This window comes from Tachypleus tridentatus, chromosome 13 (genome assembly GCF_004210375.1).
Source record: "Tachypleus tridentatus isolate NWPU-2018 chromosome 13, ASM421037v1, whole genome shotgun sequence".
NCBI lineage: Eukaryota > Metazoa > Arthropoda > Merostomata > Xiphosura > Limulidae > Tachypleus > Tachypleus tridentatus.
Window position 1 is genome coordinate 164,674,889 of NC_134837.1, and position 27,651 is coordinate 164,702,539.

Here is a 27,651-nt window from a genome sequence, read left to right on the forward strand (position 1 = left end):
ATGTTTATCAACTACTCTGAACAAGTAAAATAATGAAATAATAAAGGTGACTGCATGGATTAGAATTTTAAAAGTATAGCACAACTTTTGTTGAATAGTAAATTTCACAATATACAATCAATAATAAGGTACTAATGCAACAGATGATAATGATCACATATTTCTACTAATCACATTTAAAATCTTCAATTTAATGCAAAACATTGTACAAAAAATTTACACCTGGTAGACACTTTATAATACACACACATATATAAATTTTAAGAGTGAAAAGTTTATCACAACATTTTCCAATTTAGTTCAGAAAAACAAACAAACTAACCTCCAGAGCTGTTCTGAATTATATAGGGCTCTTTATCAAAATTAAAGTCAGGAGATACTATCAACACACCATTAGTGTCTGCCCCAATTGAACACAAAATCACCTCTTCACATGTATCACTGAAATACAGGCACAAGAAAAGAAAGGAAGTTCACACTTTGATATACCTCTACAAATTAACGTGTTTAATGAGATGTACATTCACTATCAAAAAGCTTTTCTTATCCTTAAGATTAGCGAGAAACTTTTCTGTTAAAATAGACCCAAAATGTGAAACAAGTATAATTTACAAGAATAAGAAAAAAATTCTATTACTAAATAATAAAGCTATGTAGAGCTGGTCATTGCATTTGAAGAAAGGAACAAGACAAGGAGGGAAGTGGGTATATCACTTGATCCAGCTAATGATCACACAGCAGATTAAACCATCTCAACTTTACATGAAGAATAAAATTCCTACACTTCTGGCTTCCTCACTGGTAAAACAAATAGGTTCAGAACTTAAAATAATAAAATGTTGCTTAATATAACATAATGATAAAAGTAGTATTTTAAAGCTTTATTGTATAAAGAATGTGCAATGGTGAAAGCTAAGATTCTATTCAAACATCAAACTTTCAATCAACAAACTGATGAATTTATACTTCACTTTTTGGTCATTTTGATGACATAATTAGAGCAATAAAGTTACTTTATCATCACAGAAAAACACGATTATATTACCAACACAAGCAATGAGAGACAGGAGAAGGATTTACAAAGTAAGCCATTGATTGGATGAGTGATGGGGACTTGTGAAGTTCTTCACTGATTGGCTGTTGATAATGTAAACAAACTCCACTTGAGTGCACATACAGCATTTAAAACTTTACTGTTTTAATAACTTCTCATGGTTTCTGAAGATATTTTCTAGCTTTATATACTGTTCTATTTAAGAAAATTAACTAAAAATTAAGCATTTGAGTAAATAGTAATTAAACACATGCACACACATTGCATGTTAAACACTTTGTGTATCTATACAATTAGATTCAAACCACGTTATAAGAATAACTAACATTCAAATACCTAACAAGCTTATTTAACTTTTGTAAAGAGTCACATAAAAATATTTTCTTAAATGTTTATTACTTTAGGCAATTCTCCTTGTCACCACTATACAAGTAGTTCTCGATGTACGTGAATTCGTTTTACACAACACAACATTTGAACGATTTGTGTATTGTAACGGTACAAATAGAAGCATTTACTCGCCATGTGCTTGACGTTTTAGCCAATAACTTGACACAGGGTAGCTCAAGTGATGTTACAATGACAATAACATTATGGTTATCTTAGCAGTAGCCAGATGGTCGTAGGGTTCATTTGGTCATACAACAGCCATTAAAATCAATTTATCATTATGCTTCACACTGGAGTTGATGTTTTCTGTAAGTATATTATGTTGACTATGTGAGAATAGGCAACACTTCCTGCAGCATATTAAGGCTTGACTAATAGCATTCCAATTGGGATTGCATGTATCGTGTATACTCTGTGGGAAATAGTGTTTGATTTACATGATAAATTCCTGGAATGTAACTATCATGTAAATCGAGAACTACCCGTACTGTAAACAAGCTGATCAATATTCTTCTACCGTATTCTTGAAGCCAGGATTATGATAAATTTTCTGGTGATTGTGTTGTTTATTTGCTATCAGTGGTGCTGCATTAAAGTGTTATGTAAACAATCTAATGACAGGAGTGGTGATTCATTGCTTTATGTTTGGCAGGTTTCTCCTTCAGCTGCTAACAATAAAATAAATACGGGAAATAAGAGGTAAAACAGTTAGAAGTAGAAACTCTGATAAGAAGTACCTTGGAGCTTCTTTGTCAATACTAAAATAGATAAAAGAGTACTATTCACTTTATTTTGCATTTTTCAACCTTTAAAGTTTCATAGTTGTGAAGTCTGTCAACTTTACATGTCATGTATAATTAGAGTAGAAAAATAATATACAAAATATCAAATTTTTCTAAAAAAGGTGTTTGACATATTTTTAGGTGGTTCTAAAGAGTTGCACAAATGAAATTTTAAAATTTTCAGATGAAATAAAGCATTTTAAATTTTAACACACAAAAATTATTTTGCGCTTGGAACAGTCAGCATTAACTTTACATTCAGGGGCAAATTTTTAGTTAAAATACTTAATTAAAAATTCTGATTTTATTTTGTATACAAAAGACTTCTAATATTTACTACAAGCTTAAATGATTTTATCAAGATAAACAAAACACTGTTGTATGGAGACTGATGATCGTATTTGAATCATGTGGTCAGTGTGATCCAATGAGAAAGTAGGTAATGGTAATTTTTATAAGATGTTTAAGCTTTACATAATCATTGTACATCTTGGACTAGTATGCGTAGCTTTCAGTTTCATTGAACAGATGTAAACCTTGCTCTCTCTTTAATTTATCTTATTTCAAGAGTAATTTATGTCCACCATAACCAACATGCCACCTATTATACAAACTAAAGTTCATCAGGCCAAAAATAGCTTAACTGGTGTCCTAAGCAGATATTAAGGCTACACCCCTAATTACAATGTAGACTCCCAAGTATTTAGTGTTATAGGCAGTTAACTATTTTTAATGCCATGCTAGATGCTTTCTCTAATCTACACATTCAGGTAAACAAATGTTAATGTTTGCCCCTTATTACCAATCATCAGGTCTAATATCTGCCATAATCCACATTCTCCGAGTTGGTGCAGTCAACAGATGCCCATCTTTGTTTGCCTGACTACTCACAACAATATGTGATCCACATGGAACATCCTGAAGCCTGCATTAGAACAAGCCATAAGTGGTATTCAGAAATGTACTACTAACATAAAAAAGTTTCACTACTGTAATAGACAGTGTAATGATAATAATACCATATTTTTAAGTGTGAGAATCTAGATAGGTTAATTGTCAGCTACCTAAACATATAAATAATCTCTTACAGCACCTTTCTGAGAAATCATCAATGTGATTTATTTTTCAAAGTTAATCATTTTCTAATCTTAAAAAAGTATTTCCAACAGATACTTCTACACATAAAAATGTAATTTCCCTTGTATGTCTACCTATGGGAGTTACATGCCACCAGCCTTGAACTACTTTCATGGAATCCCATGTTTAAATTATGGAGGGGCTGGTGCAAATATTTACCTGCATGGTCTCCATTCCAAAATATGTTTGAAGGGAAGACCAAGGAGTGTGATACCCAAAAGCAGAGGATCCATGGGGGCACACCCATAAAAATCTCATTTTGTTTCTTTGCAAAAAAGCTTGAGCTTGAAGTAATGTATGCATGAGCAGAATGAGATTATGATCATCCAAGCAGTGCGAGAGACAGGTGATGAACCTGATGCAAAGCAATGTGAAACAGCTTGCAAGCATCTGTAGCCAGAGAAGAATAAATGACCCAGAAGAGTTGAAGGACCCATTCAGTAAGGATAGAAGGAGAAATATTCCTGGAAGAAGACGGTTACCAAGATTAGAGCAGACGATGTTGAGAACTTTAAAAGGTCCATGATAAGTAACACCAAACAGCTAAAATAAGACACAGGAGCCAATCCACACCTTTTCAGTCATACAAGTGAGACAGAAATAAATTGGAAAATACATTTACCTTCCTAAACAGCAGAAATCTTAAGAAGGCAGGATCAATCAAGGTAGAGGCAAACATAACAGTAAAAAGCTGAAATAAAAGCTGAAGAAAAATGGGAAAAGTTTCATTAACAAATGCAAATCTCGTCAAATTGAACATGTCTGTTCAATGAAGTATTAAGGAAATGAATGAAGTAATCACGAGCGAAAGTGCACAGAGGTAGTTACTGCACATCAAGATTGTGTTGCTCTTCTACTAGTGGAATTCTACAGTCACATGATGACATCAACATGTATCTGTGCAGTTCATATTAAACTTATCTTAAGGCTAGTGTATACAAATCTCATAGGCAGACACATAAGATTAGCATTTTTGTGTGAGAGATTAATTACCATTTCAAACATTAATGTCTTAATTAGTCTTCATATTTTCTGAGGATTATCAGTGAAATTTTTGATGATGCACATAAATAAAAACTTACTTGTAATTAGAACCATATGAATAATGAGAATGTGGATCGACATTAGATCCTCTTTAAATTATAAAACAAAAAATAATACCATTAGGTTTTCTGAAACTCATACTTATTTCAATAGTTCGTAAAGCAATTATAACTGTCAACTTTTAATCAAATTGTCTGGCTCTTATTGTTTCATTTTTATTCCCCATACTATTAGTTTTGTCACTTCCTCAGTTTAAAGATAGATGTATTAAGAATGTAATTTTAGTTTGCTCAATTTAAGTTATAATTTTCCTATACTGAAAAAGTACTTCTCTTATGTACTTAACTCACACACAAGATTGGTTATTCTCATTCAGTGCTGCCCTTTATATGCAGATATTTTCTTTTTGCATGCCACAAGCCTTTCACTCCACCCTGTCAGAATTGAAAGATTCCAGTGTGTTTCTCAAGCAAATCATCATGTGTCACTTCTCAACCATTAGGAGCATGACATGCTCATGTGACTCCTCCAGTCAACCTTCCCTTTAAAGTTTGGCAGAAGATGTGAGCACTGGAAAAGTGAGATGGAGGTAAGTACCTATTAAAAATACACATTTTCAGTAGGAAAATTATAACTTTTGATATGGTACTTACCTATACACACAAGATTAGCTTGAATCCAACATTGAGAAGGAAGAGAGACTGGTGCAAGGAAATGACAGAGGTACCCCAAAAGTACCCAAAGAATATCATTAACAATGAGAGGAATAAATATGAAGATCAGAAGAGGGGAAAACTACACCACTTCTGAGCCAGATATACTTGTTGCCTATCTGTATAATTTGTAAAACACAAGGGCAAAAATTGTGAGGTGTAGAGTGGCTAGTGCATGTCAGACCATACTTAGTAAGTCAACTGCAACCAAATCCTCCTCATTGGGTACCAACATCCACATAAGGGTATGATGAGGATTATACTATTTTCTCTTCAAACCCAAGAATCAGAGATCAAGACCTGTGGATCATCACCACTTCATCAATCTTGGAATTGTCATTCAGCATCAAGAGGATGAACTCAACTTCTGTGAGGACTCATGTTGATGGGTTATCATGAAACCAATCAGAGAACAAGACCCATACCAATTATTGGGTATGACACAAGGATCATCACCACCTCAGCAATCTGGAATGGTCGTTCAGCATTAATGGATGGAATACACTTGTGGGAGGACTGTTAAGAGTGAAGGTAGGATGAGAGCTCCCAGTAAAAAAGAGGTGAACTGTATTTTGATGGTTCAACTCTACTATTGGGGAAATAATAGCAGAAGACCATGTCAACCAGTCTGGTGATGGATCAACTCCATGGTATTATAAATGATAGAAGTCCTCATCATCCTGGATGATAATGGATCAACTCAGGTGATCCTGCAAATTGTAATAGGAGAACATTTCCCCCAGAAAGGCACTGGATCTACTCCAGTGATCATCACACGGTAGGAGGTGGTCACATCAATCTATGAGGTGACAGGCCAACTCCATGGTAATGCAAATGGTATAATGAAAGTACATCATCTTGTAAAGTGATGGATCAATTCCAGCAGCTGTGTAAGTAGCATCAGGAGGCCACGTCATCCTGTAAGGAGATGGATCAACTCTTGTATAGACCTTGTCACAGCTACACCAGCAAAACACCACTGTCCTACTCTCAATTGAATGATTCTAATCTATTTATTGTGGAACTCACTGAAGAGATTGCTTCCATGGTTTTCTATCCTGGTGGCTTGGAACTGGAAAATGGCAAGAACTCTCATACTCAATTTGAAGAAGGGAGGTACAGTGCATTGGAGAGCCTGGATGAACATCGTCACCAGAGACAGTGCAAGGGGTGGCCACAAAACCCTATTCTGAAAAGCAGACCATACTGAGGTATTTGCTTATGACATGGCACAGATGGGCAGCAACCCCCTTCTGCTTCACTCATGTCATTCATGGGTGTTATGGACCAGAATGACATATTTATGCAAAAATTATCTCAAGATCGAGAACCTTCAAGCGATCTTGTGGAATACTCCCATCTCAATAATAAACTTGTGGAGCCATGGACGAAAGCACACAATTCAACATGGATTAGAGTCCAGGTATATAATTAAAAAATGCCTGGTTAGGCATTATTTGCTACTGAATGGGATTTACATGATAAACAGTGAGATAAGGCTCCTGAAAGAGAAAAGAAAATGACTAAACTTTATCAGCTAGTCACAATGAAGTCTGAAGAATGACCACTGATGGTAGATGAAATCCAAACCAGGAGGAAATCAAGAGATGGTGGAGAAAGTGGAAGATGAACAGACAGGGAATGATCAATGTGTCAGAATGCAGAATCTCCTGCACTGGATGATGAGGACAAGAAGCAAGGAAAACAGTAAGATGTAGTATCACATGGAAAGATGACTGGAATAAAGCCAGGAGCAAAAATGGTAGAGAAAAAAACACATTTGAACCAAAAGATGAGTCCATTGGTAAATAGAGAAGTTGAAAAACAAAAAAGGATGATGACTGCCAAGAGATAGAGAGAGACAGGAAAATATATTCTGAAAAAGTATTCAGAAGGGTAAAGAAGGGAAATAGGTTGGTTAGTTAGGTGTTTTGCGGAACAAACAACTAGGCTATGTGCACCAAACATCCAGTAAAAGTTAAAGTAAAATTAGTAAAATTCATAAAAGGAAATTAATGTAAAACAAAACAAAGTTTAATTTTTGAATAAAAACATAAATAACATTAAATCCAATTTTTACATCTAGTCTACAGCGATAAGAGAAAAACTACAGTAATACAGATTGTAAAGGACTTTCTGTAACATAACTGTAATTATTATAACTTCCCAGGAAAACTAACAGGTAAGTTAAAAAACCACTGTTAGTCACTTGAAGTTTGACTTTCCAGTACTAGTTTTGAGTTATTTGATGTTATGGTCATTTTCAGAAAGTAAAGTTATAAAAGTTTCAAAGACTTGTAGCAAATTTTTAATTATTATAACTCAGCAGGATGACTAGCAGGTAGTTCAAATAGCAGTGTAAGTCACCTGAAGTTAGCCTTTCCAGTCCTGGTTTCGAATTATCTGACGTTACGACCAGTTACTAATTTCAAATCAAACTAGATGTACTTTGATTCTTAAAAGGGAATCACATTAAAAAAGGTCTAATGTATAAATTAAAAAAACTTAAATAGCATTAAAAAGATTAATGGCCTTTAAAAACTGAAACGTTTTTAAGGTCAACAATGTCACCATTGCTAATAACACTGTTTAACATTATGGATAAACCTTAGGACAAACATGTTTAAAATGGTGCCATTGTTGAGAGTCATAACAATGGCAAGACAGTAAAATGTGGCTTATTGTGATCTGAGCGTTATACAGACAACACACTGGTACATCAGTCTCAGATAAAAGAAAACAATAAGTTAAAAACTGTGACCAATGCGTAGTTTAGTTAGAACAACTTCCTCTTTCCGATCCTTACAGAAGCAAGATAGCCAATGTCCAATATAGGATTTATTTAAAAATCTGGTTTTTGCATTGCTCATTCCAAGTCAACTGCCAGCTAGCATGGAGCCGAGCCTTGAATACAAAACCATAGTTCATGTATGGAACAGGCACAGCAGTGATAGTGCCAAAACAGATAGATTTAGCTGCAGTGTTGAGAGCTCATTCCCGTGAATACCAACGTGCCCCGGTATCCAATAAAACTGGATAGAAGTAGATGTTAAAGAGAAATGGGACAGTCGGTTTTGAATATCGGCAAGAACAAAGTGTGAACTAATGTGAAGCAATTCCAGGGCCAGTAGAGAACCAAGCAAGTCAGTATAAATAGTGCAATTTGAGTACTGCTTAGCTTCTATGTGATCCAGGGCAAGAGAAATGGCATTCATTTCAGCAGAGAACACAGAAGCTGTAGAGGCAATTCTGCACACAACCACCAAACTACACAAACCATGGCAGAGCCCACACAGTCATCTGATTTCAAACCATTTGTATAAATAGGAATGGAAGGATGGTTCGAAAGATGTTCAGCAAATAACAGACAGTATTTCCAATTGATAATATCTGCTTTTCTCAGATGACTTAGAGATAGGTCACATTTTGGGACTGCAATAAGCCATGGTGGGATGGGCTGACCAGTAGATACAGCAGTGTTATCTAAGACCAGACCCAATTCTTCCAACTGCACCTGGATATGAAGGCCAAAAGTAGCAATGGCAGATCATCTGTTCTGGAAAAGTATGGCCCACTGAAAAAGGAAAACATAATCCCAGGTGGGATGCTTTGGTAAGGAATGAAGTTTTGAAACATATAGTAAAGACAGTTGCAAAGAAGGTTCATGAGACTCTGTGTATAAGCTCTGAACTGGGGAAGTGCAGAAAGCCCCAGTGCAGAGCTGAAATCCTTCATGATGAAAGGGGTCCAGCATCATTAAGGCTGAGGTCCTGGCAGAGCCATAGACCATTGATCCATAATCTAGTTTTGATTGAATAAGAGCACAATATATCTTTAGCACAGAACATCGATCCGCTCCCCAAGTGGTGGAAGAAAGGGCACAGAGGATGTTCAGTGCTCTTGTACATTTGACCTGTAGCTGCTTGATGTGTGGTATAAAGGTCAGCTTACAGTCAAAGATAAGCCCCAAGAACTTTGACTCAGGGATCACAGGCAGCACAACTTCAACAGTACCAAGTTCAGGATCAGGGTGAATACCCTGTTGGCAGCAAAAGCGAGTGCATGCAAGCAGTTTTAGAGAAAGAGAAGTTAAAGCAATTTGCTGTGGTCTACTTCAGTAAATGACTGAGGGCAGTTTGTAGCTGCTGCTCAATATACCTCATGTTCGACAACTGACATGAGATGTAAAAGTTGTCGACATAGAGCCCATTTACAACAGTAAGAGGGAGTTGTTCAGTGATGGCATTAATCTTTATACTGAAAAGTGTGACACTCAAAACACAGCCCTGAGGGACTCCATGTTCCTGTAAAAAAGAACAGGAAAGTGTTGTAGCATTTCATAGTGTATATCATCAGGTCTGACCGATGTAGTGCCAGACCAATGAAGGGCTATTTTGTGTTCCACCAGTGTAAAGGGACAATTATAGTCATAGAGACAATCTGCTTGAAAGGAAAGAGGTAATTACTCTGCTCGAGTCTTGATGGCTAAAAAACATGGAGAAACAAGCAGAAGTGCTAGATACCCAGCAAAAGCTTTCACCTAGAGTTTCAGCAATGCTCTGGGTATCAGTTACTTCCTGTTCATCAGAAAGTAAGATCGAGAGGGGGACAAAATTATATTGCTCGTTGACCTTTAGAATCTTGTCCCATATGATTTTGGAATTGGTGGTAGAAGATATGTTGGCTGTGAACTTAATCCAAGAGTCCTTCTGGCTTTGGCATCTTACCCACCGAGCATATGCATGGGCCTGCTGGAAAGCAAGGTGGTGCGAGAGTGTGAGATATCTATGGAAAGTATCCCAGGTCCATTTTTGAGCCTTTTGTGCCATGTGGCAGGCAGGATTCCACCATGGAGGAGGATATTGTGGAAAACATGTTGAGGTTTTAGGAATGTGTCGAGTAGCTGCTTGTATAATACAGTGAACTACTGCTGTCACACAGTCGTCTATTGATGGCTTACAGACGATGGTAGGATTAAGTTCTGTGAGAATAGTGAAAGAGGGCCAGTTTGCTTGACCCAGCTCAACCATAGCACATGGGTTGGGTGGCATCGACCATGGCCAGTCTCTCAAAAAATTACAGGAAAATGATCATTGCCTCATGGATTATTGTCAACCTTCAATGAAAAGTGGGAGAATAGTGAAGGGAAATGAACTGAGAGATTAGTAGCAGTAAAGGACAAACTAGGTGCATGAAAATAAGTATAAAAACCACTGTTGAAAAGAGAAAGGTTGTGATCAGAGAGCATTATGCTCTACAGAATGACTCCTCCCATCAATATTAGCACTTCCCCAGAATGATGTCCATTAAAGTCCCCAGGATTAAAAAGGGAGACAGCAACTGTTCAATGAGAGCATCAAGGTCTGATTGATCATAGGTCTCTCAAGGTGACATGTAGAGGGAACAAACAGTGACGATATGACCTAAGGAAATATGGATGACTATGGCATCCAAGAGTGTGTCGAGTGGCAAAGACAGGGAAGGCACAGTGCCACCCCTTCATGCACTCAGCCTATCATTTCTGTACAAAGAAAACTGCCAAAAGGTGACTGTGTTGGCAGGTTTCAGAAATGTTACCTGTAAGGAAAGACATACAGGATGGTAGGCAGCAATCAGTGCTTTGATGTCAACCAGATTAGAATGCAATCCTCAATAGTTCCATTGTATCAAGGTGGCAATTTTTATTTATGTGTAGGCAAATTGGGTGGAGAGCCCTTCTGTTTATAACCACATCTTTTTCCTTTATTGTTTTTATTCAAGGGAGGTCTGTTGACCTCCAGAGATCCTGCCCTGGGTTGATTGGGCAGGTCTTTGGTGTTGGAAGAGAATTTCGGGGATTGAGAACGTGAATGAATGATCATTTTGCATCTTGGGGTTAGAGAAGAAGATGTACCTGAGGAAACGTGTGTACTTGGAACCAAAGGAAGTGGATCTTGGGGAATGCTAGAATGTATGTTAGGGATTGATCAACTTTTTTAACCATGGAGGTCAAAATACTTTTCATTTGGTTTGAGAATGATTCTTTTGGAGGCACAGAGAACAACAGAGACAGCACCTTCGAGCCTCAGAGTAAGTAATGTTTTGAATTGTTTTCAAATGCTGCACCTCTTTTTCTTCCAACCATTTTAAAGCAAGAACGAAAGTAGAACGGGTGAGAGCCATGGCAATTGCCACAATGAGGGTCTGTTTCACACTCATAGGCATTGTGGTCCTTGCCACCACAACAAGCAAAAGTCAAGAAACCACTGACACTGGAAACATCTGAGAGGGTTTGGAATGTATGGCCATACCTTGCAATTAAAATAATCTGCCCTGATAGTGGCAAGTGGATGTGGTGATGTAAATGTCAGAATGAGGACATTGGTTGGCATCATAATTCCATCTTTGCAAGTGGAGATATGCCTTACTGCAGAAACTCCTTGGGTGAAGAATCCTACAAGAATCTCTAACTCAGAGATGTTCTTCAAATCCCTCTCAACAATAACTCCTCATGATTAATTCAAAGTAGCGTGAGGTGTAACCTCAATAGGTATATCTCCAGTTGCCATTGAATAGAAGAGGAGTCCACTGTGTTGAGATGTGGATGTTTCCACCAATATGTCACCATATCAAAGCTTCTTTACTGACTTTAGAGAGCCAGCAAGTTCCTCTAGTCCCTTATGAATGGAAAAGACATCTGCCTTAAAGGTTTGTCTGAAAGAGAATGTAATATAAGAAAATGAGGAACAGGTGGAACAGGTGTTGAAGATTGCTGCTCAGAATCTTCAAGACGAGGTCATTTACCTATGGACTGATTTTCCACTATTTTATTTAAGTTTTTATTTGGAGGAACCATAATAAAAAAAATATTTTGGGTGCCCACTGACCCCAACCACCATGGAAGTCTACAAGGGGACACACTACAATGCTAAACAAGGACACTGCAACAATGCCAAGGTTTCGCGAGCACTATACCCAAACACCAGCATTAGATACAATGTCCATAACATCTGTTGAGAACATCCAACACTGGTACTTGGTTGACCATAGCTCAAGTGAGCCAGCCGATTGACCCACGGGGGGCCACCCCAAGACCGTCTGTCCACAGGACTTCAAGGCCAAAGTGGTGTATTAGGGTTGGACCCCTCAACCACCAGGAACCTTTCTTCCCTTTCATGGGTCACCATGCATAGCAAACACATGGGTGGATATTCAGATCCCAGAGAAGATAAACTAAAAGATCAGAACCTTCCCTGGGAAATCCCCTAACCATGTACAGGAATCCACTGAGGGGAGGGAAATGGGAGAAAAGGAGGAACAGCCATCCTGAATTGCCAATGCCTGTGGGAGGAGAAACAAACTAGATAAAGGAAAGACACACAGTGGGAGACTGTGTGAAATCTCAATGGCAAACAAATCAGACTACCAACTTCGATGAGTTAAGAGAAGAAATAACCTTGGACATTAGAAAGTGGTTCAAGTGTAGGTAAAGTTAATGAATGACTGACCACATAAATGATCCAATCTGGAAAGGTAGGACACATTTGAGGGTGACACAGCCAGAAAGAATGCACAACTATGGGATGAACAAGGAAAGTAGAAACACTACAACATTTGAAAATTGAAAGGTACAGAATAAAGATCACCTTATATTCTAAAAGCTAAGAGAACAAAATCCCATGGTTGAAGAACCAGGTGAGAATTTCTACCACACAAGCCAGGATAAACCATCAGCAGCAAAACTCCTGGCAGTATTCCAACAATGGAAGACCTGCCATTTTCTTTGGTTATACCACCTGTAAAAGGATAGATGGAGATAGCTAACAAGAAGGCAACTCAACATGTGAAATCAGAGCAAATCACCAAGGGTCTGATAAAAGGTAGGTGTTAAAACACAGAACGGGAAGGTTGGAATGTAGAGCATGTGACTGAGGTTGCCAAACAAGGGAGGGAGAAGATGACAGGGGATGGGGAAAGAAGAGCAGTTGATGTAATCTTGGAAACTAAAATTGATCTGGATAAAAGGGAGAAATTATAAGGACTAGACAAAGAATGGACAAGAAATCACCAGATGAAGAATTGGACACAAAGATGTTTGTGTGACCAATCCATGTCATAGGAAGCAACTGCCAAAGCCAGTGGATAAAGTACAGGTAACCAAAAGATAGAGAGAATTTAGGGAACAGGTCTGTATCAAAGGCATCAACATGTGGATATTCCCACTGATGGCAAAAAAAGCTTGAAAATGAGGGGATCTAATGTCAGGATGCAAAACATCATCCATGACCAGATGGAAAGCACCTTGCACAAGACAAGTAGTAATACAAAGGTGATATTTGATGCTCCATTTGGAAAGATCTAATGGCCAAAAATGTCTAGACTGGATGCTCCCACACTGAATGATATGTGCCACTGCTGTAGAATTTGGCTGAAGGAATGAACCCTGAACATTACCAGGCAAAGAGAAGTAAATGATGTAACACCTGAAATACAAATAAAAGTTAAAGAGCAGCTATATGCAAAGTACTAAAATCTGCAAACTATTAGCCCAAAGTATTTTGTGATTAACCCAAACTTCCCATGCCTGCAAGAAAGCATCTATGAAAAGATGCAAGTTCAGATGCAGGAAAGGAAATGTGCAACGTATAGGAGTTGTTTAGCCACCAATACAAACAGTTCCACAAGGAAGGAAGAAGGGAACTGGGGGCAGAGAAAGGATTCCTACCAAAGCTCAATCACTCATGAAATGTCTCCTAAAGGGACTACAAATGGGCATGACAAAAGGGGACCAGTAAAGTTATGGAAGATCAAATACCTAAAAACATTAGAATCCCATGTGCAGTTTGTAACTGAGATGAGAAGGGGTGGCGAATGAAAGTTCCATTTAACTAAGTCATAAAATAAGAGTTTGACATACATTTTAGTTCAAAAGACCTCCAATTCCATGAAATAGTGAGTGGGTCAAAGCAAGGGCATCTGGGTATTGACCAAACAGCCCCTCTGAGCTGCCACAGAAAGCAAATGCCAAGTAAAAGTAGTTAATTTCAGTTTGGAAGGAGCTAGAAGATACCAGCTGGACATATAATAAAGAAACCACAGTCCCTGAGCATGGAGATGATGTGCTAAAGCCTGAACAATTTGCAGGGTATCAAAACAAGTTTGAAGAGAAGGCCTTAAATTGATTAACCAACCCATGAGAGACAAACCGAGAAGAAAGAGTTGATATCTTCATATGAAGTAAGCATTTGAGACATCCATGAATGATATCCACACCTATTACAGGGAAAGAAGGAACCCAAGGTTAATGTAGATATTGATATGAAAATGTTGATGCAAGAACAACAAAAAGGAACAAAAACACAGGAAGGATGGGAATAGGTTCTACTGCCTAATGCCAGAACAATTAACAAACTGCTTTAGACAAATTTTGGTAGAAGAGAAGAGCTCAATGAGGAGGGAAGGAAATGGGGAAAGAAGAAACTAGAGGTGAAAACAATTTCTGATGGAGAGGGGAAGATGGAATCAAATAATGGTTCCAACATAAACAAATGGCTACAATAATTGGAAGGATGGAGAGTATATGGACCAATAACACCCAAGACCCAATAAATTTCAGGAATGTACAAAGACAAGACATACAAAGGGAACCTTACTGAAAACCCTATGAACCAAAGCCAAGTAGCATCATGACTGCTAATGTCCCAACAACAATGGAATCATGTATAGAAAACTAATATAGAGAACCCAAATATCAGGAAAAGACTAAAAGTAAGAAGAAGATACCACAAGATGGAAATGGTAATGACTGACAAATACAGGAGAAAGAAAGTGATGGAAAAATGTCTTGTCAACATGCAAAGAATCAGAAGCATTAGTGGGAGTCATGAAGAATGTTTAGGATAAAGGATAGATCATGTGATGTTCAATCTCCCAACTCATAATGCAAATAAATCCAAAGTGTAATGCAAACTTTGGAATTCATAACACAGAAATCTAACATCAAACATAAGTGCAGAAAATGCAACGTAATGGAATTGATAAAATTGAATATAATAATTGTATTGAAGAAATTAAATCAAATTGAAAATTAAACACTTTGGGAGTAAATAAAATCAAATATGTAGCAGTAATGAACGAAAAGGCACATCTCAAGTCATGTTGCCAAACAAGAAATGAAGGTTTGATAGAGAAGTGTAGAGGGAGATGTACAATTCATATGAGCATGTCATTCTCCTATTGACCAAGAGGTGATGCACAATAATTTGCATGAGAGATGTTGGAATCTTTCAATTCAAATTGGTGGTGGTAGGGGGTATGGAATGAACACAAAAAGTTAGAATACAGCACTGAGCAACAATAACTAATCTTGTAAGTGGATGTAAAGGTACCATATCAGAATGAAGGTTTAAATGTAACAAACAGGTCCACAAAGTCTGTATGTTTAAAAATTAATATACACTCAGTGCCACTTTATTAGATACATCCATCTGGTACCGATTAGGACTCTCTTTTGCCTCCAGAAAAGCTTTCATTCTTTACAGAATGGATTCAACAAGGCACTGGAAACAATCCTTAGGGATTTTGGTCCATGCTGACTTAATAGCATCATGCAGCTTCTGCAAATTTGTCAGCCACACATTTATGCTGTGAACCTCCTGTTCCACCTCATCCCAAAAGTGCTCTATTGAAGTGAGATCTGAGGACTGTGCAGGCCACTGAACTATATTCAAGTCACTTTCATGTTTGTAGAACCAGCTTGAGATGATGTGTGCTTTGTGACATGGCACATTATCCTGCTGGAAGTAGCTACTGGAAAACAGACTGTGACCATAAAGGAATTCACATGATCAGTAACAATGCTCAGGTGCGCTGTGACATTCAAACATTGCTCAACTGGTATTAAGGGGCCTAGTGTCCACTAAGAAAACATTCCCCACACCATTATACAAGGCAGAATGAAACCATGCTGTTTACACCAAATTCTAACCCTACCATCTGCATGTCACAGCAGAAATCAACATTCATTAGGCTAGGCAATGTTTTTTCAATCTTTAATCATCCAGTTTTGGTGATATCATGCCTACTGTAGCCTCATCTTCCTGTTTTTAACTGACAGGAGTGGAACTTGGTGTGGTCTTTCCCTGTTGTAGCCCATCTGCTTCAAGGTTCGACACACTGTGCATTCAGATATGCTCTTCTATGCACCACTGTTGTAAAGAGTGGTTATTTGACTATTTGTGACCTTCCTGCCAGCTTGAATGAGTCTGGCAATTCTCGTCTGACCTCTCTCATTGACAAGGTGTTTTCACCCACAGAACTGCCATTCGCTGGATGTTTTTTTGTTTTTGCATCATTCTCTGTAAACTATAGAGATCATAGTGCATGAATAAACAAGGTCAGTAGTTTCTAAGATGTTGGAACAACCATGTTTGTCACAAACAGTCATTCCACGGTCAAAGTCACTTAGATCATGCATCTTCCCCAACTGTCTGCATGATTTATGTGTTCAGTTGCAGCTACATGATTTAATGTTTGGCTATTTGCATTAAAGAGCAGGCATACCTAATAAAGTGGACACTGAGTGGACAGTACATAAATAATGCACTGTGGAAGATAGCCAACCAAAATTATTTCTTTACAAGTTACAAACAAAATTTCTTATTGCAATATAATGAAAATAATAAATACCATATTGTAAAAATAGCTTTAAATCATAATATTTACAAGAACCCTAAGTACTCTTATTTTTTTATTCTTTTGCCATATGGCACAGTATCATATTACTGGTATATACAGATTATTATACAGAAAAAAAGTTACTTTTTCTTATCTCCAGGCAAAAATCCTTGTCGCAGCTGAAGGTTTTGCATTTTTTAGCTAAAAAGCTAGGAACATCAGTATGGGATGTGGTTGCTGGTTCTTCCCACTAGAAAGTCCAAAAATAATGTTCTATGTTCAGAACATGTTATTTATTTTACCAAATCTTTCAAAAGCAGGAAAGTTGGTTTCTAATAATTAAAACATAATGAACAAATATATTTAAGGACTACATAAGTCAAATAAAACATAATTAGGGCTCCAAAAATAATTTGCTCTTAAAAGTATTTCAACACACAATTTTTCTTCTAGCCTGGAAAGTGAAATTATGTGGAAAAAAACACACTAATTTTTAAGCTTAATTACAATATTCTATAAGGCTCTAATAAGAAAGTTTACAACTGTTTAACACCTTTGACATATGTTAGACATTAAGCAAGCATTGTAAAATAGAGATAGGCACCTAACTTAATATAATCAATTGATGTAACAAAATAATTGGTTAATGTAATTAACTAATCCAAATTAGTAAATTCAATTATTGCTATTCTTGATTATTACTTTTAACACACCTTATGAATAGTCAACTATCAGGTTACACTAATTACCCAATTTTTACTAATGTAAAATGAGTGTACAGAATAACATACGTGAAGTTTTTACAGTATTTTTGTGACAAATCTACCTACTTTCTTAACAAATATATATTTACTATTTATCCTGAACTTCCACATACACAGTCTCTCTTCATTTCAAAGTCAGAATAAGGAAAAATTAAAAATGTTTGAAATGTGAAAGTAAAACTAACATACATTGTATCTCAGAATGGCTGACATGGGTATTAACAATTTTACTGATAAAGAGAGAACAACATTTCAACCTTCCTAGGCCATCTTCAGGTTAAGAACGTGAAGATGGCGTCAGAAGGTCGAAACATTGTTCTCTCCTTATCAATAAAAGTGTTAATACCAATACCAGCCATTCTGAGATACATTTTTATTTCAAGTGGGTTTCTCATCATCATGAATAACATACATTGTATTTTTACATTATATTATACGTGATACTTTTTCCCATAACACTACTTAAAGGTGAAATCAACTAATTACTACTTCTGTCTTGTTGACAACAAATAATTGCTTGTTTGTGCTTTTATCAACCAAACTTTAAAATAAAGCACTTATTTTTTTATGTCAAGGTGCATTTTTAAAATTGGAGCAAATCAGAACTCTTGTTGACTATAATCATGTTATCTTTATTAATGGAAAAAATCTTGCATATTTATCCTCATTTCAATGAAACTTTTAAAAACTGATTTTAGTTATGCATTAATATTAAATATTTCTTCAAAAAGGAAATAGCACTCCAACTTTCAAAATTTGGCTTCTGATAGATACTTAGAATTTATGTTTTATTTACAAGATACAGACAAACAAAGTTAAAGCTAATCTAACTCACACAATTAGTGGTACTAAAATGGTCATTCTGTAATAGTCAGAGTGTTTTTATTTAGGATGTGAAATTAAAAATGGAAATATTTACTGTGAAATTAATATCATACAGCAGAAACTATTCAAAAACCTTATGTCAATTTAGTGATCAGTCATCAGATTTGTGATGACTTAAAGATAACAAGTGAAATATTATTAGTTTACTGTAGTTATTAAGATTAAGGTTATATTCATACACTGGAAACTATTAATAAAAACCACATAATGGGACTGCTGTAGAATAATCGAAGGATAAACTTTTACAACACTAACTATAGCATGTTGCAACTACTTATTCATTTAAGAGAAATTATTTGACAATTATCAATTTAATGTTATTTTAGACTAGCTTGATGTAATTTTGAAGAACTGTTGTAAGATTCTATTTCTTTAAATTCAGAAATGAAGAGTTAAAAACTGTACACCTATATCTATCTTGGATGTAATTGACTACAATGACTAAATCAACTATTTTTTTCATGCTTTTTTACATTTAAGAACATTCTAGTAGGAATTATTTCACAATAAAATTTAATCATTATATTACACTAAGAAGTTAGGTATATTCATTTTTTTTGGATCATACTGATCAGAAATAATTTGAAACAAACTAAAATGGCCTTGAATTTTTAAAATATTCTCTCTTTAGATAAAATTTATTCATGTTAACTATTAAAAATTAATGTGAGCTTTCATTATAATAAACTTAAAGATACAACTGATTTCACCGTAACATTATGGAAACCAGGATTAATTTCAAACAGACTTAGGACCTAACAACTTGGCTTATTAATGTTCTAAAGATCAGTATTTGACAATTAAATTTACATAATGTTTGGAATGAATACAGGAAATTCACTTACATAATGGTCTAGTTATCTATGATAATTACATTTATTATGTCCACAGATTAATATCAAAATTATAATTAAAGAATACAATACCACCCAATATTTAATAATTTCATTTTGACAATGTTTTACTATCTATATTTACCAAATGTTATTCATTAATGACTTTTAAATGTGAAAATTACACTAATAAAACATAAATTATTAATACAATGTGTTAATTAATTAAATTGTGTTAAATAGGTAGATGTAATATAACCTTAAGGAATTCATTAGCAATATCAGCATCAACATAAGTAAAGAGATGAGAAGTGGTCTTTCGGTTACTTGATGACTCCAAGCCCAACACTTGTTGATGATATTTACGTTCCAGGAATGTATGGAGGTTCCTTTCTTCACAGTACTTATCCAGCTCCCTCTAGCATCAACAATTTTAGACTATTAATATTGGCTGATTTCTTGAATCAAACAATTTAATATTTGTTAAAATAAATGTTAGTTTGTTTTCTCATGAAACTTAAAATTAAAAAAAAATTCCCAGAGATATCGTTTGCTTTTACTATAATATTTTAACTTTTCATTAAGTCTTGCTTTAAATAATAATTTTTATCACTAATACTTCACAGTTGTTAAAATGCCTATGCAAAAAGTAATGTTTCTAACTGCTACTACTTTGACTTTTCAATGAAATCTTAGCGAGCCCTTCATTTAAAGATCTTTCAAAAGTGTTCTGTCTTGTCTATTTTTGCAAGTTGTTAAGTGATCTTATTAGACATAGATTTCTTTGAAAAATGTTTATATACAATTACATTGTTATTTATATTAAAATTCTTATGATCAATACTGACAGCAAACTTAATGTTTAGCTAATCTAAACGAACACACACATATGCATAGGTGTTTAATTTTGAGCTATAATCCCTAGAGTTTTACATATTTAATATCACTGATCTTAATACAAACATTTGATAAAACAAACCTCCTCATACCTGACTGAAACATTTTTCTTGCCACTTAACGATAAGTTCTTCTTTCAATTCTTTCTTCAGACGTAGTTGCTGGAGTTCTGTCCCACTATTTTCTTCTTCTATTTGTGCCTCTTTCACAACACTTGATGCAACAAGTTTCTCCAAATAAACTCTGAAATAACACACAAAAGTTGTTGATCAGTGATTTGCTAGAAAAAGTGATTGTTTATTAAAAATCATAAATGGGTCTCAAAGTTATCACTCTTTATTAAACTTCTATATGCTAAATACCAGATTTAAGATGTATTTCCACACTTGTGATTAATTTGGATAAGCTAAGAAGTTTAAAATTGATTTTTAAAGAACTGGTACAAACAAAATTACCAACAACACACAAAATTTTTATGCAATTTAAGATTTAATTTTCAAAATTCCCATTACATATTTTCACTAAATTTTACACATAAATAGAAGAGAGAAATTCCTCAAACCAAGAATAATTCCTCATAATTTAATGTCCAATATAAATGGGAAGAACATTGTAAAAATAATGAAAAATATTAAGATCCAATTTGAAATAACTGCATAAAACAAAAAAATTTAAAAACACTACAAAAGCTCTTTTTTTCACTCTCTAAACTACTAAAAGCAATAAAAATATTTCACAGAAAGGTATGCTAAGCACATTTTTTTATATAATCACAAAAACTTACATAAATAATCTCATATAAAATGTGATAAAAATTATCTTATTTTGTTAATCCTTGTCTCTTGTACATGAAAACATATATATAGTACAAAACCTAAACAATCTGAAAATACAATTAATAACATTTCATTGGTTTCTCCCAACAAATCAAAAAACACTTAAGTTATTATTTCTCATAATACATTGTATAAATAAAGATTTCATCTCAAGAAATACAAATTACAAAAGTGGCAATTGGGATGATTTGTAGTCACAAAATGTAGCAGAACTGTTTGAACTGCCTTATATAAGTATCAGTTAGTCAATTTACTAATGTACATTATTTGAATAATTTACATATAAAAATAACATTCAAGAAAGATTTGAGGTATCAGAATGTTTTGCAATTGCCTACTAGCACCTTCCTCAATAAACATTAAACTTGTCATATTTGCTGACATTTTATTTGGTGAACAAAAGGTAAAAATTTCATGTTTACAAATAGTGGAACTCAATAAAATAATGGTGTGTGCGCGTGTGTGTGTGTATTTATACATATATATATTAAGAAAGGAAAAACATGAAGGTTTAAACAAAGAATCAAACAACAAGATATTTTTATTAAGCCTTAAGCAATCTTCAGTCACGTGAATTCTTTGTTTCATACAATATGTATTTATTTCTGAATCTACGTAAACTACATGTACCTGATAACATAACTACCTTCAAACATAGTACTATGTTAAACTTGTATAGTTTCCTTTGTTACCCTTTCAACATACCTATAAAGTGTATAAGCTTACTTTTCTCAAGTTATCTGATGTTTCCTCACTGAAGAAAAAATTCTGTAGCTTTCAAACATTTAACACACAAATACTTTCATAATTCACAATGAAAGAAACTGAAAGGAATGTTTACAAAAAGTACAACAAAATTTCAAAACTATACATTCACTATTACATGACAGTATAATGATTGCTCTGTGTAATCATATTTACAATATCTTTATAGCTGCTTTTAAAGTTGTTTCATTATAAAATGTTCAAACCACTTGATACGGTGCCATGTTTCAAATTATATAAAATGTGGTCAGAGAACCATATGTTTAGAAACTGTTACTGAAAATAGGATTGATCCAGGATTCCAATTATGGGGGGGGGGGATCAACTAGACATCCACAAGCACTACTGACAATTTACATTACTTTAGTTGTCTGTGTTTATAACCATAAACTGCTTATAACTTTAGTAATAAAAATATAAAATCAATTAGTCATTATGAGTAGCTCAATCAGGTTAAAATCCACCAATTTCACAGGCTAAATCTTTGCTCATTTAATTTAAGTGATATGCAAATAACAGCAGTTGAAGACATCACAAATTCTGTAATTAAATACATATGATATTCACAAAACATTATAAAGTCTACATCTAAACTTATATTTCAGCATTCATTAACAAGATGCTGTCATAATTTCTTTTAAATCATCACTTGAGTATCAAATATTAAAAACATTTTTCTTAGAAGTATTCAATTTCCAAAGAATGAAAAACTGTTTCTGTAACATGTCTCTCTTGTAAGAGCTGTAGGTGTCTAAAGCAATACAAACTTTGATGAAAACAAACCTCTACGGTCTAAACGCATTGTTCATGTCTGGTTACCAGTAATAATGGCAGATAGTCTTAGTAGTTTGGTAATAACAAAGACAGAGAGAGCAAGTTCAGTGGTAATGGAAATCAAAGCAAGACTCCCAAATCATTAACATTTCCCACCAATTTATTATATAGCTTTGCATCTAGCAACAAACAATGATAATATTTTGATCACATGAACAGAGGAAAATGTTGGAAACTCTAATTTTGATTAATCGATTATTTTCATGACAATATAATCATAATTTCAATTAACTGATTATTTTTGTTACACTATTTGATTATATCAAATTAGTTGCTCACATCTATTTTACAACACTTGCTAAACATCTAACATATGTAAAAAATGTAAAACAATAGTTGTAAGATATCTCAATAGTTTTACAGTATACTGTAATTATGTTTTAAAATTACAGTTTTTTAATACATAATTTCTATTACTAGAAATAAAATCACTGCTCATAGGTATCTGACTATATTGGTTTATTGATTAAATCATCCAGCTCTAATAAGCAAGAATTATCAGTGGGTGCTGTTAGCTAGTTGTTCAAACTTAGTGACGGGAGCAGCTAGCTCAGAGAGTAAAGCAAGTTCTTCTCTTTGTGAAACTATGTTGACTGTCCAACAAAATTTTACATTTTTTCAAATGATTTTGCAAAGCATCTTTCATAAGATATTGTAAAGCTTTTTCTAATTCCAATATTGGATAATTGAAAACGGTAGTGATAAGAAACATTAATTTTGATTAATTATTTTCGACAAATATCAACTTATTTGTAATTTCAATTAATGTAATAGTTTATGTGACAATAACTTTATAATCACTTTTTGCAGGTAACTGATTATGTCATTGACCGACTTAGCTCTACCAAGCAAATGACTATACTTGGAAACTTTTTTTGTACATAAAAACTATACAAATTTTGGTCAGCAATTTCTTCCAATACCAGAGGCTAAAAAACATTTTAGAATTGTCCACACAACTGTCATTAATTACAAGTGAATGAATCAGAATTTTTTAAATGTATGTGTAAAGATGACTTTCCAAACAAAAAAACTTGTAAGTTAAATTTTTCTCTACACATTAGTTATTTCATGATATTAAACTAAAAATAACATTAGCTAATCACAAAATGATTATTCACCTTATTTTTAAATTTTGAATGGGATCATGTGTTCGGTAAATTCCAGGTGGATGTTTTTCAACTTTCTTGTTTTGATAATTCATCTTTATGTTCTTTCAATCTGAAAAAAAAATAATATACTTTTTTTAACTTCAGTACTTATGATAATTTTTAAAATTCATCCTTAATATATAAAATCCTCTACTTTGATAGTTTTTTTATAACATCCAGTCTGCAAATTGCTGAGATAATGTGGAGGATTAGAGAGAAGTGTCACAGCTTCTGATATTCAAATCAAAACCAAAAGAATATATTCTAGTAAAAAAATTTGTTCTGTTAGCCATTAAAAAAACCAAAAACCTCTATTGCCAAAGCAATTTTCCTCTTGACAGTGTTTGGTCCAGAAGATGCAGAATTTAGTGGGGTTGGCCAGATTGTGTTCCTCTTGAAGAAAGAAGTATTAATGTTCAAATAGGTGTTGCACATAGCCACCTTAAAATATTAAATAAGCTTCAATAAGCCTTCTTTGACCATCTACATCAGCAGAACTCACAAAAATTACAGAGAAAATGGACTTACAGAGCTAAAGGACCAAATCTTGTATTGCATGATATGTGTGGGCAAAATTTAAAATAGTGTAAATTCTGCCATCAAGTTGAGTAATTAATATTTCAAATAGTAGAAGGAGTTCAAACCTCTATTCATAACTAAAGAAAAAGATAGTAATGAAATGTTTTGTTTGGAAATTAACCCATACAAAGACAGGTGTTAAACCTTACTCTAGACCTACACAGCTTAAAAACACACAAATGTGTCCTAGTCCTCATACAAGAGAGAACTAATTTCTGACCACAAAATCAAAGCAAAAATGTAGTTATAAATTCCACATTCTATTTACCTTGTTGGCTGTATAGGTCTTCTTTTGTATTTGTCTTAAATAATACTTCTACTTTTCCATGCCTTTGTCCTTTCTCTGTTATAGGTATTTATTTTACTGGTGACTTTATTATTATTATTATTAATAATTCAGTTTTTCAAAAGTTTGCCATTTTATTCTTATTGTATAGTATCTAGTATTTTACTTCATATTACAATTATGTTTCACTTGACCAAGTATGTTTTCAATGTTACACTTATTAGCACTTGTATATATAACAATGATATATATCTATATAAAACTACTACTTTAATTATAATTATTCAATAACTTATAAATACTACATGCTGTACACAAAGACATTTATTTATTAACAACTTATATTACTGAAATGTTATCTACATTCTTATCTCAGATACATTAAATTTAAAATGGTAAAAGTAATTGAACATTTAAGAAACTTTACAATGTCACTCACCTTTCAGCACTTGATGGCTGCTTTTGTGATTGTTATGTAGCAACCCAAATAAATGCAGGAAATTATTAGAAAACATCTCAACATCTTTGATGATACGTTAAATTAACAATATTTTCTTTAGTCTTGTGGCCATCAGTTTAAAATTTAAGAACATAAATTTACTATGTTCTAACAGATGCTGGTGCAGAGTTATGATATCCTTTCCATTCATGATGTCAGAAAACATATAAGTTCAAGAAGTATTCACACAAAATGATAAAAACACTAATATGAGTGCTTTTGAAAGGTGGACCTTTCTTCTTCTGTGGCAAACACAGTAAAACATAATAAAAACATTGTGAAGCCAAAAAGCATGCTTTACTGTCACACCATTACTATTAGTGATATAAATAATTCTTAATTGTATTTTTACCCATACTATAAATGTACAAAGGAAAAATAAGAAAAGTTTACACAAAATTAATTTTTTCCTGATACTATTAAGTTCAAACTGCCACTGTAATAATGAAAAGATGTCATGTTGAAAGAGGTATCTATCCATATCATAAACATAATTTTCATATACAGATATCACCATATTTCAATATTACTGTATTTCCTGATTCTACTGTTTTACGGCATAAACAAACTAACTTACACACGTCGAGTTTAAACTCACTAGTCTATGGTTACAAAATCCAGCAAATCTACCACAAGGGATTATGATTGTGATAAGAGGAGGTTTATCACGTAGCCTTAAGCCCCATGCATATAGGTGCCTCCAATCAACTCAGTGGGCTGTAAAATCATATATAAAGAATTTAATGTTAAAATAGAATATCAAATGCAAAATAATAATATATACATTCTATATTGCTTTAGCATCGTACGCGTAAATTAAGTAAATTCACAATGTACCGTACTTGTACACGTATTCATAATAAACATCAATAAAAAACGACCCAAAAACAAAAATTAGCCTCAGGCTTCAATTACAGTTACTCCCGAGTTAATCCGCTCCATGTCATTGTATAAAAATATATGTAATACTAATACCATTGCGATAATATTTAAGCCTTAGTCTTAAAAGATAAATACATAGAAAATTGGCCAACAATCTTACATTAAGTTATAATTTTCATTAAATTACACCTTGGGCTTTAACGTTAATCTCACGGATGAACATTTATCTCTTCTACATCCTTTGTTATTAGAATAGCCCGCCCCCTAACGTACTTTGGCGCTAAAGTACGAATAATTTAAAGATATTTATTATAATCTCCACAGAATACTTCAAAAAATCGAAATACTTTTACTTAAGTTTTTGCATTATAATGTAAAGCAGTAATATTTACTATGAGAGTGTGTCATCCAGTAATAATTTACAATGAAAGAAGAGGTGAATTACTGAATACAAATTATTAGACGTTAGATTCTTATATACCTCAATGTCCAAATAATAAAAGTAAAATCTTATTCTACATTTTAATAATAGTAACCTTTAAATACCACTATCGCCCCCCAGTGGCTCAGCGGTATGTCTGCGGATTTATAACGTTAAAAACCGGGTTTCGATACACGTGGTGGGCAGAGCACAGATAGCCCATTGTGTAGCTTTGTGCTTAATTCAAAACAACAATAAATATCACTATCCAACCAGACAAGAATATCCAAGGAGTTTTCAAGAAGACGAATAATGTATAATAATATTTTTAACAAAGACTGTATCCACAATGCCCGTTGCTGACTATATGTTTCACTCAATATCACATCAGGTTGGCTCGAACACGACAAACATAGATAATTCGAAGCACGATTTAATGGTCATAACTAACTTGTTAAACCTCGCCACCTGTATGAATTTGATAAAGTAAAATTTAAATAAAAAAGTAAAACTATTTATTACAAAAGTATGATGAAAATTATGATAAATCAATAACTATAAATACCGATTATATATTTTTCGAGTGTTTTATCCTGCGTCAAATTTATGTATCCGAGTTGCTTCACGTGTAATGGCGCTTTGAGGGAAGGTTACAGTTTGGCTGAGCATGTTTTTTCCCCCCAAATTATTTAAGGATAGAAAAGCATACATTAAATTATTACACATGAAAACTAACTGCAACAGAGAATATGTGATAATAAGCCAGATGTGGCAAATGATCTTGAATGCAGAAAAATATGGCGCACTGAAATAAAAGTCTGTATTTTTTATTGTGAATATGAAAAAGATGAACAGTACATCATCTAAGTTTTAGAGTGTTTTTTAATTTTTATAATTCTAACTTTGTGGTTGCGTTTTCTGTCTATTATTTTTTAATAAATCACTATATGTCTAGGAAATTTTTATTTGTTTCACACGTTTGAAGCTTCGTGATTTAGAAGCTGGCTTAGCCTTTATAGATGAGAGAGTTTGACCAAGAAAGTGATTCAACGAATGTTTAAAAAACAAAGACTAAAATAAATATAGCTACTGTCTTTCGTTTGACTAGTAGAGTTTTAACTATAAATTTGCAGTAATAACTATAATCAACTGCATATAAAAAGGTCAAAAGTGAAGCCTGAAATACAAATATTAAATTAAAATATTCCTTGTTTAATCTTGCGTCCCAGAGCGAGTAAATCGCT

The 27,651-nt window shown here is 33.9% G+C and overlaps 1 protein-coding gene across 6 annotated transcripts in view; it reads right to left on the reverse strand.

The window, feature by feature from the left end:
- LOC143239854 (tectonic-like complex member MKS1) overlaps window positions 1–26,266 on the reverse strand; it is a 53,512-nt gene extending 27,246 nt beyond the window's left edge. For 2 of the 6 annotated variants that reach the window (XR_013021407.1, XM_076481428.1), the window contains exons 1-8: window positions 26,147–26,250; window positions 25,682–25,821; window positions 23,711–23,810; window positions 20,247–20,397; window positions 19,517–19,675; window positions 16,920–17,025; window positions 3,029–3,151; window positions 323–441 (exon numbers count right to left, since the gene is read on the reverse strand). Coding sequence is in view for 5 of the 6 variants with exons in the window: in XM_076481428.1 (XP_076337543.1) it covers window positions 323–441; window positions 3,029–3,151; window positions 16,920–16,969 (292 nt within the window). In the remaining variant the exon portion in view is untranslated. Of the gene's footprint in view, window positions 1–322; window positions 442–3,028; window positions 3,152–4,757; window positions 4,898–16,919; window positions 17,026–19,516; window positions 19,676–20,246; window positions 20,398–23,710; window positions 23,811–25,044; window positions 25,822–26,146 lie in introns of those variants that run through there. The other 4 variants (XM_076481429.1, XM_076481430.1, XM_076481431.1 and 1 more) reach the window with 4 other exon arrangements.
- Between the last annotated feature and the right edge of the window lie 1,385 nt (window positions 26,267–27,651).